The sequence below is a fragment of the Onychomys torridus genome, chromosome 9 (assembly GCF_903995425.1).
Source record: "Onychomys torridus chromosome 9, mOncTor1.1, whole genome shotgun sequence".
Classification (NCBI taxonomy): Eukaryota; Metazoa; Chordata; class Mammalia; order Rodentia; family Cricetidae; genus Onychomys; species Onychomys torridus.
The window spans coordinates 98,259,269-98,277,718 of NC_050451.1; the positions used below are offsets into that span (position 1 = coordinate 98,259,269).

Here is an 18,450-nt window from a genome sequence, read left to right on the forward strand (position 1 = left end):
AAAGTGAGGTTATAATTCAAGAAGATTTTGACTTTAAGTTGTATGAATACAGTATACGTCTTGTGTTACTTTGATTTTTTTTCAGAAGTTCTATGGTAGTTTAAAGTGATGAAGACTTTAAGGGAATCAATTTCTTGCTTTTATTATTTCAGGTCAAAGTGGAGCTTTTACTCCCCAGATAAGAAAGATTCTAGATAAGATTCAGAAATTCTCCATAATTTGAAGGTAGTGCTTGTCAACACAACTCTTCTCCCTCCACACATCACTGCTGTATGGGTTATTTGCTGAACTCATCAGATAACAGTACTGAAATCATGTCACTTACCAGATTGGAGATTGAAATTTTTTTTTTTTTTGATGATTTTATTTTTTTCTTTATTAAGAAATTTTCGGCCCCCGGGTGGCCTGAGAGGCAGCACGCAAAGCCGCATGGACAGCTTGGCGCTAGGCCCATGGAGACGTCGGAGGATCGAGGAGCTTGTAGTAGCAGGGGACGCGAAACGGGCGTGCAGGAGGTCAGAAGCTGGTGGGCATGAGTACAGCAGCCACATGGTAAGCCCCTGTGCCCTGCTGTCCTGGAGCACAGAGGACCAGGAGCCACGGCCACCAGGCCTTCCTGCACCACGACTGGAGTGTAGCCAGGAGAGGCTGAGCTCAGTGATTCTGCAGAACAGTGGAAGGAGTTCAGCCCAGCCTTGCCTGAGATGTATTGCCGGGGAATCTGGCAATTTCAGCCATACCGGGAATCATTAGAAGATGTGATAGGAAGAAAGAAGATTCCAGTTGGGTTTGAACCCTCGTATGATGACCAGTGCAAATCCTTACAGCCCTCCTAGGTGCCCAACCGTTCAGAGGACAGCCAGGGCTCTGTGCAGGGGTTGTTAGCCTCTCAGGTAATCCAGCTTCCTCCAGAAGGCCAGGCACATCCTGAGTGTGCTGGCTCACTGTGGCCTCTTTTCTCATGTTCTGCTGGAGAAGAAATTATCTAGAAGTCAACAAATTCTGTATCGAATTGCCTAGAGGTTTTGGAGCCTGGTAGCACAGCTGGAGATCTCCCTGCCTTTGGACTTTGGGGGTTGTTTCTGGGTATAACTGGGGTTGATCACATACTCTTTTTAATTAAGACTTATTTTTATATTTAGAATAATGCTCTATAATTTTGAAGTGAATTTTACTAAATGTTAATGTCCAGTCAAACCGTGTGATTCTCCAACTGTAATTATGAGGGACAGAACCCCATTGATATTAAAATGGAAATTGTGGACAAGAAAAAGAAATTTCCTACTCACTCTACATACCACCCACAGATCCCAGCTCCTCCCTCCTCCCCCACACCAGCCCTCTCCCAAGCCACCCCACATTCCCACATGGAGATTGAATTCTTAATACAAGTTTGAAATACAATTACTAATTACTTAATAAGATTTGCACTTCTTGCAATATAACTCCTATCATTGTTATTTGTCATACTTCCTAGGTAACTAGATAAGTAGCTAATTATTATAAAACAAAATGCTTTCCATAATTGTTACCATACAGAGAAGTAAGCATTTACTTTTGTCATTTCATTAATACGTTCACCAAAATGGTAACCTTAAATTATTATACCCTCATCAAGTACACAGTCCAAAGCAGTATTACTTAGAGCTGTTCATCACTTAACACCACATTAGTATCAGAATTTTAACTCTGACTCACTGCTATTAGTTCTTATTTTAATGATGTGACTGATAGAAAAGTTACTTATCATTTAAGCACAGGAGTCATTCAGGAGTGTATAGAATATAGGTAATATATCATCTGAAGCATGTGCAAGTTGAGCTAGCGTCCCTAAAATGTTTGCAGATAAGAAAAATAATGAAAACATCTTTTCCCTGACACAGAGAGGAAAAATACTACATAAGAATCTCAGCTTCAGAAACTTGGCATTTCAGAATCGGTGCGAAAGGGATTGCTCAGGAAAAGGTTATTTTGTGTTTAGGATGTCTGTGATTTTCCTCTCTTGAGAACTCTTTCTACCCTTGTTTGTCAATTCTCCTTATAGTACTGTACTATCTATGTTATTCTTGCAAAGAAACTGCCAATTATCCTTGTAATACTCAATTTTCATATCTGTTCTACCAAAAGGAGCATTTAGGAAGACTACTAATACAATGGTAGAACTTTTCAAAGGATAATGATAAGAAGAAAACATGAAATAATATATTATCTCATATTATTGTAAAGATGTTATATTTACATGCCTTCTTATAGGAATGTGGGTAGTCTGATTTAGACAATATTTCTGAAAATTTTAGAGTAATCAAACCTATCTTTAACTATTAATTGTTCCTTATATTTATCTATCCATTTGTCTATTTACCTATCCATCCATTTCTTCATCTACCCATTTACATTTCCATCTACCCATCATTCAGCATCCCATCCATCTAATAATCCATTAGTGTATACATTCATTTATTCAACCATCCATCACTAATGCATACATTTTTCTATATAATAACTGATGACATATTTCAATTTTTAAAATACTTACTAGCAATGAAAGGAAGCTTAATGTGGCTTATAATAACTGAATTGTTCTGAATTTTAATGGTATTGTATGTTTGGGAAAATTCAACTCAATATCAGGGTTGTTAAGATAGAGGAGCCATGATAAAAACAAATTGCATTCAGTTAAGACTTTAGAACCTAAATGTCAAAAGTATTGGGAGTTAGCAACAAAACACAATACACAATACTAAAATATAATTGTCAAGCCTAATTCAACCTGACTAGGTTCAAATAATGTGATCCTGCTTACACTAACTAAACAGAAGTAAATCAGCTCACACAATATCTCGCATAAACCAGTGGCATACTTCCTCAAGGAAGGCCACCTTTCCAAAACAGTGCTACCAACAGGAGACCACATATTTAAATACCATAGCCAGTGGGGGAAATTTCTCACTCAAATCCCCAAGATAGGAAAGAAGTTGCTGACTGTAGCTGGCTTGTGGTCACTGGTCTTCTTTCAGCTCCTTATATTGAGCAGATGCTTTTTCTGCTCCTTAGATTATACAATCCCAAAATGAGATTTCCTCCTGCCTGAAAAGAGCCTGGCCGTTTTTGGAAGAGAAACTGTACACAGACTTCAAGGTTTCCCTCACTGTAAGGTTTTGTGCTCTGTCATCTTGCTACCAAGTTCGTATCTTTTAATGAGTGCTCCAACTGATGTGCTTCATCCTGCTCTAGTTCAGCCTCACTGTAGTAACAGTGCTTCCTAGATTCTTCTAAGAAGAACCTAAGGGAAGGTTGGGCTGCCCCAGGCCTCCTTTTGGGTAAACTTCAGTTGTGTATTGTGTGCTTTTCAGGGTCTACTATTGCCATATTTGAATGTTCATCTAAACTTTGTAATTTTTTTATAGCAGAGGACAATATTATCAACTTCTCCAACATGAGTGGATCAAAAAACGTAATCTACATTTTAAATTTAAAATATTTTAGCTATTTGTCTCAGTCACTGTTTGGCAGCTACGAAATGATCAAGGATACTCTTATAAAAGAAAACATTTAACTTGGGGCTTGCTTATACTTTGGAAGGTTTAGTTCATTATCATGATGGCAGAGGGCATGTTGAGAACATTCTAGCCCTTGGTTCAGGAGTAGTAGAAATACTAGAATTTAGCATACTTCAATGTCTCAATGTAATTTGAATATGCTCCAGATCCCTGAATCTCTATCATACACTTCATTTAAACACTATGCTTGTGATATTCAAAACCATGAACAGTTTAATTCTCACTTTCATTTTATCTATGTATTACGTCCTTAATTTTATTTACAATCATGTGACATAAAATATTTTCTTTTTACGACTGATTGATTGTTTTAATGTGTAGACATGTTCACACACCCACTCCTCTTTGTCCTGCTTACTATAGCCCTGCAAGTAGAATTTGTGTGTTTTCTTTTACCAAATTGTTTCTTACTATTCTCTTTTACAGATTGCAAATGGCCTTCCCTGCTAATGCTGTTTTTGCAAGATCACCAATGTTGACCAATTTAAGATCAACTCTCATTCTTTCCCTCTGTTTGCTCCTTTATAGTACTGGGTGCAGTACATCAATTCCTCTAGATCTACATCTTTTTTGTGTTGTGAGACGAAAATGAGAAGAGATGCCTCCATCTTAGAAATAAGGCATATGCAGATTCCAGAAGTTAGAAAGTACAAAGTACAAAGTCACAAGGTATTCATTCAGTGATGACTGTTTAACCAAGGAACGTTTGTTCCAACCCTGGTTTCCAGGGTAACTGACCACAGAAATGTCCCCACCTGAGAGCAGCCAATGAGAAATGGTGATGGGCAACCACCCCCTTAGAAGTAAGATTAAGCCATGATTCCTAGAAAGTCCCTAGAAGCAAGCCAATCAAAATTGTACATGTACTACCACCACTAACTGATGTAACCTTGTGGGTTTTGCCTTTAAAAACTGAGATTGCAGAGGAGTGGGCACTTCCTCTACTACTCCTGAACCGAGTGCTAGAATGTCCTCAATAGACTCCACTGTGTTGGATGTATTGGACAAAGTCCCTGCCTAGGTGTGTATTGCTTTTGGATATCCTGAATTAAACCTTGCTTTTGCATTCTGGCATGGTCACTTCGGTGGTCTCTCTGGGGGTCGTGATCTGAGCACAACAGTGTAGGGTCCAAAGAAACAGTGAAGGAAGACCCCAGACTCAAATAGTATATAAGAACAAAGAGCGTTTATTATACCAATACACATTTGGGGTTTTACATCTTTACAAAATAGCTACAACCTTGAGAGGATCGTGCAGGCTCCTTTTAAGCACAGTTAAAGGGAGTTTCAGGAACAAGGACAGTTAGGTCATCTCAAATACAATTTGTTAAACAAGCAGCAGTCATACCAGCATCTTTTTGACTGGTTGAGGTTTAGTCTTATAATGTTTGGACATAGATGCACAAGCTTGTGCAAGTCTGGACATGACTCAGAAGGGGGATGTTGGATTTGCCCTTGAGACATTGTGAGGCTGACTTTGGCCCTGCCCCTGAATGTAAGGGCATTGTTTGTAAATGGCCCTATGTTGGGAGAGACTCCAGTTTTGCCATCTTTTGAGAGCTGAAACCTAAATTCAGTTGTGATGATGGGAGAGTTTAACCCCTTCACTGGTCATTGGTGTCAAGAACAATATGCTTTCATATGCGCCCCCCATTCACTTATATTGCAAAAAATGTTGCTAGTTCCTTCTAATCTCATTGAACATTTAATGATGATACCTTTGGTCAGAGTTGGGCTCTACATATGTGTCTGCTTATTTATCACAATCTCTGGGAATATCCAATTCATATTTTCACCTCTATCTACCTCAATCCCACATTGTGCTTTAATCACACATCTGTTTGTAGTCTGACCATATTAACACTTAGTTTATAGTAAATCCATTCTTGTTTCTCTTCTGATAAAGCTTTTTGTCTGCTCCATGGTTCCTTACTCTCATACTTATATCTAGCACATCATGTACTCCACATGTAAGTTTATCTCTTTAATGGTGATAGTTCTCTGTAGTTCATTGTTATTGCCCTTTTTGTCCTAGAATGAGCATTTCTGTTTTCCCTTGCTTTGTCCCCCTTCTGCCTCCATCTCCTTAGGACTTCCTCTCTTAGGATCAGTTCCTCAGGATTCCTTCCTATTGCCAAATAGCAAAAGTGTGTGATACTGCTTTGAACAGAGTGCTTATTTCTCTTAATGATGTCAAGATAGAATCTATTCACAATCATATGATGTAGTTCATCTACAGGACAGAGTAAAGCTCCCTTTTTATGCATAACAGGTTCTGGATCCATTCACTTGTAAATGCTCACAGTTATTCCATAATTTTCCTTTAATGAATACTGTCATGATAAACATGAATAGCTTGGTATGAAATTCACCTCAAATATTCAGCTTGATGGTATATAACTTTTTTGACAGGAAATCTTATTATTAGTTAGTTGAAGAAGACTTTAAGCCTCCATAAAATTGCTTATTATTCGTTTGAGTCCTATCCCATGCCTGGAAACTAACATGACACTTTTCTTTATTAGTATAGCTTCCACTTACAGATATTTTGAATGACAGATAATCATTAATGTGGACTTTCCTTCATTATTTTTTAAAATTGTATGGTGCTTTGATGTTTTAAGTACATCCCAAGCATGATTTTAATAACATTTCTTACTTCTTTGTGAGCTTCATACATGTACTATTATCATATTCACTCCTGATTCCTCCCTTTAACTTCACAGTAATAATGCATTATGCAGGTATATCCTGTTTTGTTTATCCATTCTCCAACTGATGGATGTTTTGTATCTCTATAATTTGGGACTGTTACTAGTGTTTAATGATCATGTGCTTTTCGAATACATGTTTCCATTTCTCATCTATGTATACCTGAAAGAATAATTGCTGGATTGGTTGTATGGCATATTATTTTTTTTAACATTTCAAGATGCTTAATGTTTCACAAAGTGACTGTCATTTGATATCCCTCCAGTGAATGAGGCTTCTCTTTAGTCTATATCTACATCAGTATTTATGTTCTCTTTTTAAATTATACTTATTTTAGTGCATATGATGTAGTATCTCTCTTTAGCTTTGTGTTTTTCTCCTGAAAAAATAATATTCAGGAAAAACTCTATGTCACTTTTAGTACCTGTATATTTTTACTAGTGAAATGCATGCATACTTCTGCTGACTTTTATCTACTATTTTTGTTGTTATAGAGATATAAGTGTCCTTTTATAATAAATGGGCTTTAAAGTATTTTTTCAGTCTAATTTTAGTGGTTGTCCTGTTTATAACTTATCCTTGTCATGAGGATGCTGCCTGTTTATCATGATATTTGAAAATATAATGACCTCAAGTCCACCTGTTACCACTTATTTCGGTGTGATGGTGTGTGTGTGTATGTGTGTGTGTGTGCTTAATGCATATGTGTATGCATTATGTATGATAATGCATAATGTGTGATAAAGTGGAGTTAAATTTGTAAAGTTAGTATTTAAGATTGTATAGATTTTGTTTTTATTCTCTGCATTTTATTTAGTTTCAAATGTAAACTATCTGATATAAAATAGTTATATAACTTAATATTTTACAACTGGGCACTACATAAAGATTTCAGTCTATAATGTAACCCAAATGTTTGACTTCTAGTGTACTACTATCTTTTCCACAGGATAACTTTTCCCAAGTGATTAAAACCATATTATTCATGAATTGAACTGGATGATTCTGCATATTATAAATATGAACTAAAATAATTTGAAGTAGTAAAAAAAATCCATGACTATTTCAGGTAGGTACCATGTATGTCAGTGCATATCTGACAGCATTTAACATTATAGTTTACTTGTAATTAAATAATTATCTTTTGACAAGATAATTCCTATACTATGGCAGAAATAAAAAAGTCTCCTTGACTAGTCGGTCATTCATTATATAATTTACACATGAAATGATTTGTATAAAAGCTCTCACAAAACTGGTGAAAGGAACAGCAAAATGCTTCATCATCCAATAAGTATTGTAAAAATATTACCATTTTAGTTGAATTATCCATTAGAACTTAAACAAGTTCTTAAGAAGATGAATTATAATAGAACAGAGCATGCTAGTATGTAGGTAAATTACATTTTGTTTTATAAATATGTAAATTTATAATATATATAAATTGATTATATATGAATCTTTTCCTTTGAATATTCTAAAGCATTTCTGAAGGAAAACTTTTTTTGAAATCAGTTTATATATTTTTCATTCAATCCAACATTCCTCAGCTAGAGTTTTTGGACAAGATTTCTTAGAGAAATGATTACATACATATGTGTACATTTTGTGGTATGTATTAATATTTTATCTAAAGAATATTCATAATTCTTTCCTTTGTGAGTGTTTCTTTGTTTTTAATTCAAATACCTGAACATGCATCCTAGGTATACTTTGAAAATTTGATAGACTGTTGTTGGCTATTTTTATTTATATATATATGTGTGACCTGTCTTTATTGTGCAATAAAATCTTACCAAGTAATTAATGTAAATAACATTATTAATGAGTTACATAACTGATTATTTTTTCCATAAGACTTATCCACTTAATATCCTATACTGATTAAAACAATTTTATGTGGCAGTGAAACAATAGTTAAACATTAAAAACCACAATATATGACCATTAATTATTCATAGAAATTACATAAAATGTACAATTCTATTAAAATGGAGATTTCTCTAGTTATGAAACTATGTTCAAACTCTTCTGTTGTTCCAAAAAGACAACACTAAAAAATGGTTTGAAGTAGAAATGTCTTGAAACCGTCTTTAGAGGGCAGCACATTACTAGGGAAAGAGGGACTTTCCATGTAAGCAGCTGCCGGAACAGATACCACAATGATTATATATGGAAATCAAACTTCATAGCCTATTAAACATCAAGTCACAGTTCCAAAATTCTAAATATCAACTTCTCGTAGAAACTTAGAATCATGATCAGTTGAGACACATATTTACTTTATATCACCAGCTGTCAAAGTTATACATGCTTTGTCAATTAATATTGAATTAAAATGAAACACATTTTCATTATTTCAAGTGAAGTAATGTAGACTAATTATAGTACAATCATTTAAATGTTTAATAAGAGATCATTTTAAAAAGATCATTTCATATTTAATTTTAATTACATTGGTTAGAAAGGGGATTCAAGTAGAAAAGTAATATGAGTATTATTATTTTGAAAATGTAATGGCAATAGATTGTGAATGCATGAGTCTGCAAGGATGTTATTTATATCACAAGCCTTCAAACAGGAAACTGACAAAGTTAAGCCTTTGTGACTTATTTCAAACAATTGGTCAAGCCTAATACTCAAGATAATGAAACAGCATTGCACTGTTGCATGTGCTACTTGGAAAATTTTCTTTTGGAAAATCCTGTATGAATGCATAGGCATAGAATTTAAAAGAACTTGTGGGAGAATTGTCTCCATGTCTCTCTTTCCAATAATAATCTTTTATCTTCTAAGAATTACATAATTAGGGTGCTGTGTAAATCAGGCTTCAATAAAAACTGGTGTTGAGCACTATATACTGGTTGTATTACTTCACAAATGAGTGATTTTCACATGTTATAAGTAAACAGCAGTGAATTATGAAAATTGCTATGGAATATTGATATTCTTACAGAAAATATGTACTCATTTGCCATAGAATGCCCACTTATGATATCATTTCTGAGAAAAATGTAAGGGGTTAGGGATGACACACATTTCAGAACTTGGTCTTAATTATTTTTAGCACATTAAAAATAAAATGTTAATATTTCCTTAAGACAGTGTAATCAATAATGTCAATGTCTCCCTCTTCTGTCTTTAATGTGTTTTTGGTTAGAGTGAAGAGAAAGTGCTTTTTACAAGATTATACCTCATGAAATTATTTGGCAAACTACCTAAAGTAATTTGCTTTTGAAAACTGTGATTGAATTTTAAAGCTGTATGTGTGTCTCTATGAATCAAAACACAAACATATTTACACATTTAAATTGAATGTTACAAACTAGTAATAAACAGAAGACATGTTTGCATGACAATCTTGACTTTATTGTCCTTTTTTGTCAAATTTGTTATATCATTAATTTTCAAGCATATTCCTTTTAGGAAATTATTTGTTCATGTATGGCGTAATGTTCAGATTTAAGAACCAGGCATTAGAAGAGAAATGCCTTTTAATATTTTGTTTTCAAATGACCATCACGCATGTGAAAGTAAAGTGAGAGAAATAATTTATTAAGATATTCATCACTTTGAAAAAGATAAATTCATAGCTAGGGCAGGTTCTTAAACTTTCATTAATAGACTATAATATATATACAGTTCTCAAAATATCAAAGCTTTACCTGAAATACACAATGTGAAGCTTAAATTTGAAATGCATGATATATAATCCAGTTATTAAAATATTCAGATTTGTTCTCTGGGTATAGCTTGCATTTCTCTAGATTAATATCTCTCTACATCATAATGTAGTTCTATTGATATATACTATAATTCAGTTCACAAGAAAAAAAGCATACTATATTTTTACCCTTACATTTATCTGCAAGAACCAATTTATTTCCTGTCATGTTCTTATGAAGTTGTATCAGTTACCTTGAATGGCTTCTTCTGGCATTAACTTCTGAGTTGCAGCATTTATGGGTGTAGGATTATTTCTCCTAAGTTGTTAAGTTGTTAAAGGATGGTATAAAACAAGATTTATCTACATAGAGAGGCAAAATTGTACCTGGTAAAAAATGGATGGAGATGCTGGAGATCCACTGGAAGGCTTTGTGTCCTCTTTTTTAAACTCTTTTTCATTTTCTCATGAGTTTTGCCCAAGTGCATGTTTTATTCTGATATGGTGAGTGATTCTTGGTCATCATGGATTTTCATACTTCCTGTGTGAAAAAAACCTGTGTGCAAAAAAGGGAAAATTTTAAAATGTGAAAGCTCAGGGTGCACTTTCACTCTGTTGACATATTTCTAGCTACCATGTCATCGTGATGGGATGTGAATGAAAGAGGAGCTCTGTTTACCCTTGGACAAAAAAAAAAAAAAAAAAGAAAGAAAAAAAGTCACGAGAGGGGGTTCTGAGACAAAGGGAGAGAAAACAATTGGTTTCCTGGTTTGGAAATAAGACTGAAAAAAGTTAGAAAACGGACAATTTTAAGGAAAGCAAATTCCAAGAAACATCATTTTCTGTATATAATGAAAAACAAACTTTTATACAATGAAATTAAATATATTATATAATTATATATAATACATAAGCATATATATATATACCTCTAATCATAATCATACTTATTTTCTTAATCTTTATCAGCATGTAAATTGGTAGTGAAATGTGCAGTTAACTTTTATTCTATAGATAAGTAATTTCTCAGTTTCTGAATCCCCCAATCTGCTTCTGAACACCCAACTTGTAAAGATCAGTATGCTGGCATAATTATTTTATACTTTTTCTTAAAGCACTCACTGTTTATTTTTCAAAATAAGGAAAAAAATAACAAACATTGTATTAGTGAGACAGTTTAATTTATAGGGAAGTTGAAGATGCAGTTCCATACTCATGAGTAATGAACATAAACTGCTGATTGCACTTTTATTACTGAAAAGAAGAGTATTTATTTACTCAGAAATGTTTGATGCTTTCTTAGGCAATATTTGAGCATGCATACCTGTAAGAAACACAGTCATTTACTTGATCTGATTTGAAATGATACCTAATTATAGTGCTGTTCAACTGAAATGCTAAAATGTCAAAGTTAATTCTTTTTAAGATAAAAGCAAATTGAGACAGTCATTACCATCTTGAAATAAGACCAGGGCATAGATTTATAGTGGAAAAGAAAACCATTAAGTAGATGAGATCAATAGATGTCAGGCACACAAAGGATTCTAGTGGCATCTCAAGGAAGAAATGACTTCAACTCTAGACAGAAAGATTTATAAATATAATCTAAAAGGTTTCTTATCTAATTGTTGAAAAATCTAAAAGCCTTGAATGAGATAAATGTTAGACGATATCAGTTACAATGTGCCATATTGTAACTACATGCATGCCAATATCATATTTTCTAAAAAATGTCTTGTTTTTTTTAAATGTTTAACATTTTTATTGTTTCCTGAGTTTGAGTTATGCATAAATTCTCCCCTATAATTCCAAACCCTCAGCATTTCATTAGTTTTCAGTTTCTATTCTGACAAATTAGAAAAATGTCTTAAAATTAATATAATCTGTTGAATAATATCTTATATGCCTTCTATATTTAAATTGCAATATATGAAGTTATTCCTATTGAAACTTAAAATTATTTGTACAAGAAGTGTGCTTGGTTTTATAGATCGTAAATTAGCTGCAAAACGGTTTTCAAGAATTAGTGTCATTACTTGAATTAATCTAAGGTTTGTTTATTGAAAACTAGAGAAACTTCTATGGGAATTGTTTTTAGGTTATTTTCCAGAAAGATAATCTAAGGATTAATGTCATACACTAGTATAGAGAATATACATATATTCCAATATAGATACACTCAAACAGTAAAAAGAATATTGAAGCCACATGGTACACTGTTTGGGGGTTTGTTTTTTCTTCCATTGTACTTACTATTTCTAGGTATAGTGGGCTTAGAAGGAGAAAAGTGAGGGAATTAGGTGAGGCTGTAAATATTTTTTCCCAAAAGAATGAATCTCAGACACAGAAAACTCAAGGATTTAAGAAGTGAATCTTACATTTTGCTTGTCTACATTGATGAGTTATATTTGTGGCTCATATTACAGATAATGAAGGAAGGAAATTTTAGTAGGTTCTAATTACCTTTGTTAGGTTCTCCAGCTCCTTGGACTTCTTGTTCTTGTTTGTTTTACTTTTTGTTGCTTTATACATGCATAATCAACATATAAAACATTTATAAGTTCAGAGTACACAGCCATGAATCATCACATGCTTACTAAGAAGAAATTACTCCTGATCTGTTCTTGAGCACATGATAAAGAAGATTCACTCACAGAGAGTTTTAAATATCTAGTACCACCTATTTATTCAAACAGTTCTGTATGTTTAATCTCCCTAAATTTCTCATCAGGTGTCTGAAAGATTACACTTTTAGACAAATACCTGCCAGTTTCTCCTATTCCCCAATCTGTGGCAATCACATTCCAGCTTCTATGATCCTGTGAATTTGGCCTAGGTTCCAACTGCATGTAAAATGACACAGCATCATCTTCCCATATCAGACTACTATGGAGTCATTCATGATTATACATATATATACATATATATATATATATATATATATATACATATACATATATATATATATATATATATAATCTCTAAATTAGGTGTGCATGTGAGTATGTGTGCTGTTTCATTTGACAAATATTTGTTTTCTAAAATTAATTCATGCGTTTGATTTTATATGCAGAAAACAGTCAAAGTAATTCACAGATTCTAAATATTCATCCTCTCTACAGTTCCTTCAGTTGTAAGCTTTGTATAAAGTGTGGAATATTGATAAACCTGAAGAGCAACTTGTACAGTATTGCATTACCAATAATGACAACATTTTATGTAAATAGTAATATTATCTTCATCCATTAACCAAAGATGGATATTCTCATTTATTACATGTGCTGACTTTTGAAATCAGTGATTCTCAAACTGTGTGCTGTGCACCGTTGACAAACTTCTGTTTCCAATAATATTTATATTAGGATTCACAATTGTGGAAAAATTACAGTTATTAAGCAGCAACAAAAATAATTTTCTGGTTTGGGGTTATCAAAACACAAGAAACTATTTAAGGGGTCAAAACATTGGGATGGCTGAGAACCACTCTTTTAAATAATCCTATCCTGAACATAAATGTGTCAATATATTCTTGAAAGTTTCATGATTATATCACACACACACACACACACACACACACACACACACACATATATATATATATATATATATATATATATATATATATATATATATCCTGTGGTAGAATTCTAGATTATAGAGCCATTCAAAACTTTAGTTTTATAATACAGTCATATAATTTTTTATTGTGTCTCATCAATTTTAAGGTTGAAATATGTATGTTATCTTACATATCATCCCATGCATTTTTCAGAATTCACTGGTAGATAATTACAAGATTTTCTCCATATGGCTTGTAGGCACTGTTTTCAGTACAGGTTTTTTGTTTGGTTATATTAAGGTTGTTCTCAATGACACATGTATTTCTTTATGTGTAACTGATACCCTGTTCATAGATTTTAGAATCTCTAGACAATGTGCACTTAGTTATTCCTGCTCTTTCAATAGTCAAAGGATGAAAAACTTAACTACTTCAAAAAAAATCAAATGCAGATTATTTTCTTTTGTGCCTTTAGACAATGTTAAATAATTAACAGAAACACCACCCAGAGCAGTCTAATATGTATGATCATATAGAAGAATTCAATTTAATAATGGGTTTTGATGGTATGTTTTAAGGAACTGATCATACTTACTTTTCTACCACCAGTTGGTAATTGTGCTCTGAATGAAATGTAATCGAGAAGATTCTGTACATACATTTAAGCATCACAGTTATGGATTCAGTTCCTGACTACATGTAAGAGATAAAATGTAATCGAATTTCCAGTTGCCCCATGTGGAACATTTGGTAATGCTCCCTAGTCATGGGGAGAACGTGTTCATAATATGGCAAATGTCAAATCTTTCTTCTACAATATGGTAAACAAGTACCATTTGTTTAACTACTGCTGCTGACCAAAGGTGAGAGATATTTCTTCCTTTACTGATAGAGATAAAACGAATCATCTCCTTGACTCTTCTGGGACTTCAACAACTGCTGCTGTTCAGACACATCATCTGGCTGGAACTTGATCAGGCCATGGCATCTGCAACTGAAAGTCACTCCAAAGACAGATTAACTGTCTTGCTGGGGTCATGTTCCAAAACAGAAGGACACTAGACCTATTAATTGCTGAACATGGGGGACCTTGCTTGGTATTGGGAAAGAATGTTGCTTCTATGTAGACAAATCAGATCTTGTTAAAACTAATGTCAACACCCTCAGAATACTCCTCAAAGACCTCCACTCCAAATTCCAGCCCAGAGAGCAAATTAGCTGGTCCCATAACCCCTTGTTTTCTTGGATCCTATCCTTTATCAGTACTCTGATTACACTGTTTCATTTTAATGTTTAACCCCTGGCTTATTCCATTCCTCCTATAACAGATCACCACCATTGCTAAAATTAACAACAATGGAGTCAGGGTTCACTACCAGGCCCTGGACCCTTCTGACACAGGTGATGAGTTCCTCAAGGATTACAATAACACCACACCATTATAAAATTAAAAGGGGAGATCTTGGAAGATTTTTGCTGACTTGTAGAGGTCACAGTCTCTCCATGGCCTGGCATCTTATCTCAAGAGCTCCATCGCATGGGGCTCCTTCCCTCCAGCACAACTTCCTTCCTCTACCTGTCCTTATATGGAGAATTTCCCTGGGCCTAGAGTACTGACCTTATCTGAAAGCTGTCTCTAAATGAGATGCCTGTCTCTAAACAAGATGCCTGACTTATTTTTAGCTTGAAACCTGGCATAGATCCATGCTAGAAGGCTTCCTTGCTGCACATAGGACAACTAAGACTTGTTGTAGAAGCCTTATGGTAGAAGTATGCCGCTTATTGCAAATTAAGGTTTGTCCCCAGGCTCTCCAATCTTATGTATTATTTATACTCTGGAATAAACTTGAGCTGACTCACCAAAGTCTGTCTCCTAGAGAGCTATCTCCATTTTTGCCTATGGGCCACATACAAAGCTTTCTGTTGCCACTGCTGCCTCTTGCCCTCTTGATCTGGTGGCTAACAGGCCAGGAGGGAAAGAGGACACTCACACACACATTTTTTTTTGCTTATTATATTATTTTCTCCTTTTTGCCTCTCTTCACTATCTATTTAACACCATAATGACATTCAACAAGAATAGAGAATGCTCAGTCATTTTTCTATGAACAAGGCAGCTGTGACATATTTTATTTGAAAAGACATGTGTATGAGACAAATTTTGTTTAGTTGCACTGTACAGTGCTGTGGGTCATTAGTCTAGTGTTAGGAATCATCCATGCATAGCATCTACAGAAAAGACAAGGTAAGTCGTCAATCACTACATGAGCTTTAAAATACTAAAACATTTATAGTGTGTGACAATGCTGTGTAATAGATGGGACATGTCTGAATTTATGGATTCATAATGTTTAAAGGAAAAAGCAAGGTGAGACTCAAAATAAGATCCATGTGTAGTCATGTGCCTCCATATCACACAAATATCATTTCTTCTTGACTACTGCTTATTGTTTTACACAGTTCAAAAGAGAACAGGCCATGATCAATATCAAAGCAAGCTGTGGTAGATATGCTTAAGGAAAAATTTTGTACAGAAGTATTGTAAATAAAATCAGGTTTTCACTCTAATCAGTATAGATAATTTAAAAATATATTAATAATCAAACTTATTTAATGCAAGTTCCATTTTTGTTGACAAAGTATAAGTAGAGCATTATAAGGGCATCATTTTAAAATTAATTTCCCAAAGTGTGAACCATTCCCTACAAAATGGTATAGAGACATATAATTTATTTTTAATTGATGTGCATATTCTATTGCCTAATTATCTCTCTGGGACCATTTTATGTACCTCTCCAATTGCTGGAGTGCATGAATCATTGTACAATTACAATAGTTTTGCTGTTACAGAATGTCAAATTATAAGCCCAATCCCTAGCCTTTAAAAAATTTATTATTATTTTATTATTAAGAAAATTTTTTCATTCATTTTACATACCAATTAAAGATCCCCCTCTTCCCTCCTTTCACCCCCCAAGTTCCCCCCTCACAATCCACTCCCCACTCCCATCCACAAGAAGACAAGCCCTCCCATGAGGAGACACACTCAGTAGAGGCAAATCTAAGCCCTTCCCTCTGCCTCAAGGTTGTGCCTGAGGTGTTCCATCATAGATAGTGGGCTCCACAAAGACAAAGCCCGCTCATGCACCAGAGATGGATTCTGTTCCTACTGCCAAGGGGTCTCCCAAGCAGATCAAACTGCACAACTGTCTCACCATGCAGAGGGCCTAGTCCAGTCCCATGCAGGCTCCACAGCCATTGATCCAACTTTCATGAGTTCCCTCTAGTTTGGTTTGGTCTTCTCTGCAGGTTTCCCCATCATGATCCTGATGCACTTGCTCACAGAAACCATCCTCTCTCTGTTTGACTGGACTCCTGGAGCTCTATTTAGTGATTGGTTGTGGATCTCTGCACTGGCTTCCATCAGTCATTGAAGAAAAGTTCTGTGATAAGCGTTAGGGTTTTTACCAGTCTGATCTCTTGGGTATGCAAGTTTAGTTCAGACACCCTCTCCACTATTGCTAGTAGCCTAGGTTGGGGTCATCCTGGCAACTTTCCCAGCACTGGGTTTCTCTCTATCCCCATGATGTTTCTCCCTATCATGGTATCTCTTTCATTGCTTTCCCCCTCCATCCCTGTTCCAGCTCCACCACCCCATTCCCTTATGTTCTCATTCCCTGTCTTCTGCCCTCCATTGCCCACCCCTCATGCCTAGTGAAGAAATTACTAAATATCAAGAGTGACTGGTTTAGTAAACAACTATAGCTATAGCATTATGGTCACTCTGTTCTTTATAAAACCATTCATCATGAAGGTATCTAAATTTAGAACATTAATCTTAAGCTCATGAGAAAATTAATCTTTTTAAGCCATAGTTGCTTTTGAATTTGAATTTAAGATTTCTGGACTTTCTCCATATTTTGTTTTATTTTGCTTTGTTTTTCTTATATACTTTTCTTCATATTGTCCTACCTAGGATTTGATTATTTAATCTTGTTTTTATATGGAAAAATGTGTATACATTTCTACTTTTTTGTTAGTGGTTTTATGGCTATTTTAATTACAGTTTCAACTGATACCAGATCTACAGGTAATCTCTGATTTCATTTATTCACCTACATGAAGATTTCACTGATTGTTCACAATTTTACATAATTAAAAATTAAATTTCTATATGCTTCTGCAAAAAAGTGTTTCTGTGGATGAAAGTTTTAAATTCTCTTGAGTATATAGCAAGGATTTCACTTGCTGGATTTTACACCAAAATATAAATTTCATGCTGTAATAAGTCAACAAACTTATTTCCAATATACCTGTATTTGTATATCCAGCAACAACACCTGAACATTTTGTTATTGATGCCGTACTGTTGGTCTATGCTCTACTGATAATTTAAATCTGTCAAAGGTGCATAAGTGACCATATGACTAAGACCTGTACCAAATTCAATTCATGAAGAACCCCAGCATTGAGAAGGGTAAGCAAGAAGACAGGCCCACTTCTTTTTAAAATTTAAATTTATTTAATTAATATTTCTTAAAATTCATTTTACATACCACCCACAGTTTCCCTCCCTCTTCTCCTCCCATCCCCTCCCACTCGACTCTCATTCCTTTCCTCCTCATCTCCATTTAGAAAGGGGCAGGCCTCTCATGGGCCAGAAAGGCCCACTTCTAATGGAGGAGCTATTTGCTTCTGAGCATGGCAAGATCAGTTTCCTACAATGGAGTGGCACTGGGTGTGTTAGCCACACTCCGGGGAAGGCCTGTGCTCAGGAGCAGTTGACAACCCAGAAGAAAACTGTTTTGTAGGTGCTTCCTCCTTCCCCCGAATATGTAGTGTTTTTATACTTTGGGGGTTTGTATTTTTTCCTCCTCTTTAAAACATTTTGTTTTTGTTTTAGGGAGAGGAAGACCATAAAGGTGAGTGTATAGAGAGGTGGTAAGAATCACAAG

General features: G+C 34.6%; 1 protein-coding gene across 1 annotated transcript; it reads left to right on the forward strand.

Moving 5' to 3' along the window:
- Positions 1-429: 429 nt before the first annotated feature.
- Positions 430-753, forward strand: LOC118590915 (uncharacterized protein C10orf143 homolog). The gene has a single exon (XM_036198738.1). It carries the CDS (start codon positions 430-432, stop codon positions 751-753), a length of 324 nt encoding a protein of 107 aa, XP_036054631.1.
- Positions 754-18,450: the final 17,697 nt, after the last annotated feature.

Excerpts from the sequence above, each read along its gene's own strand:
- LOC118590915 (XM_036198738.1), top strand. The coding sequence starts at position 430 with ATGGACAGCTTGGCGCTAGGCCCATGGAGACGTCGGAGGATCGAGGAG.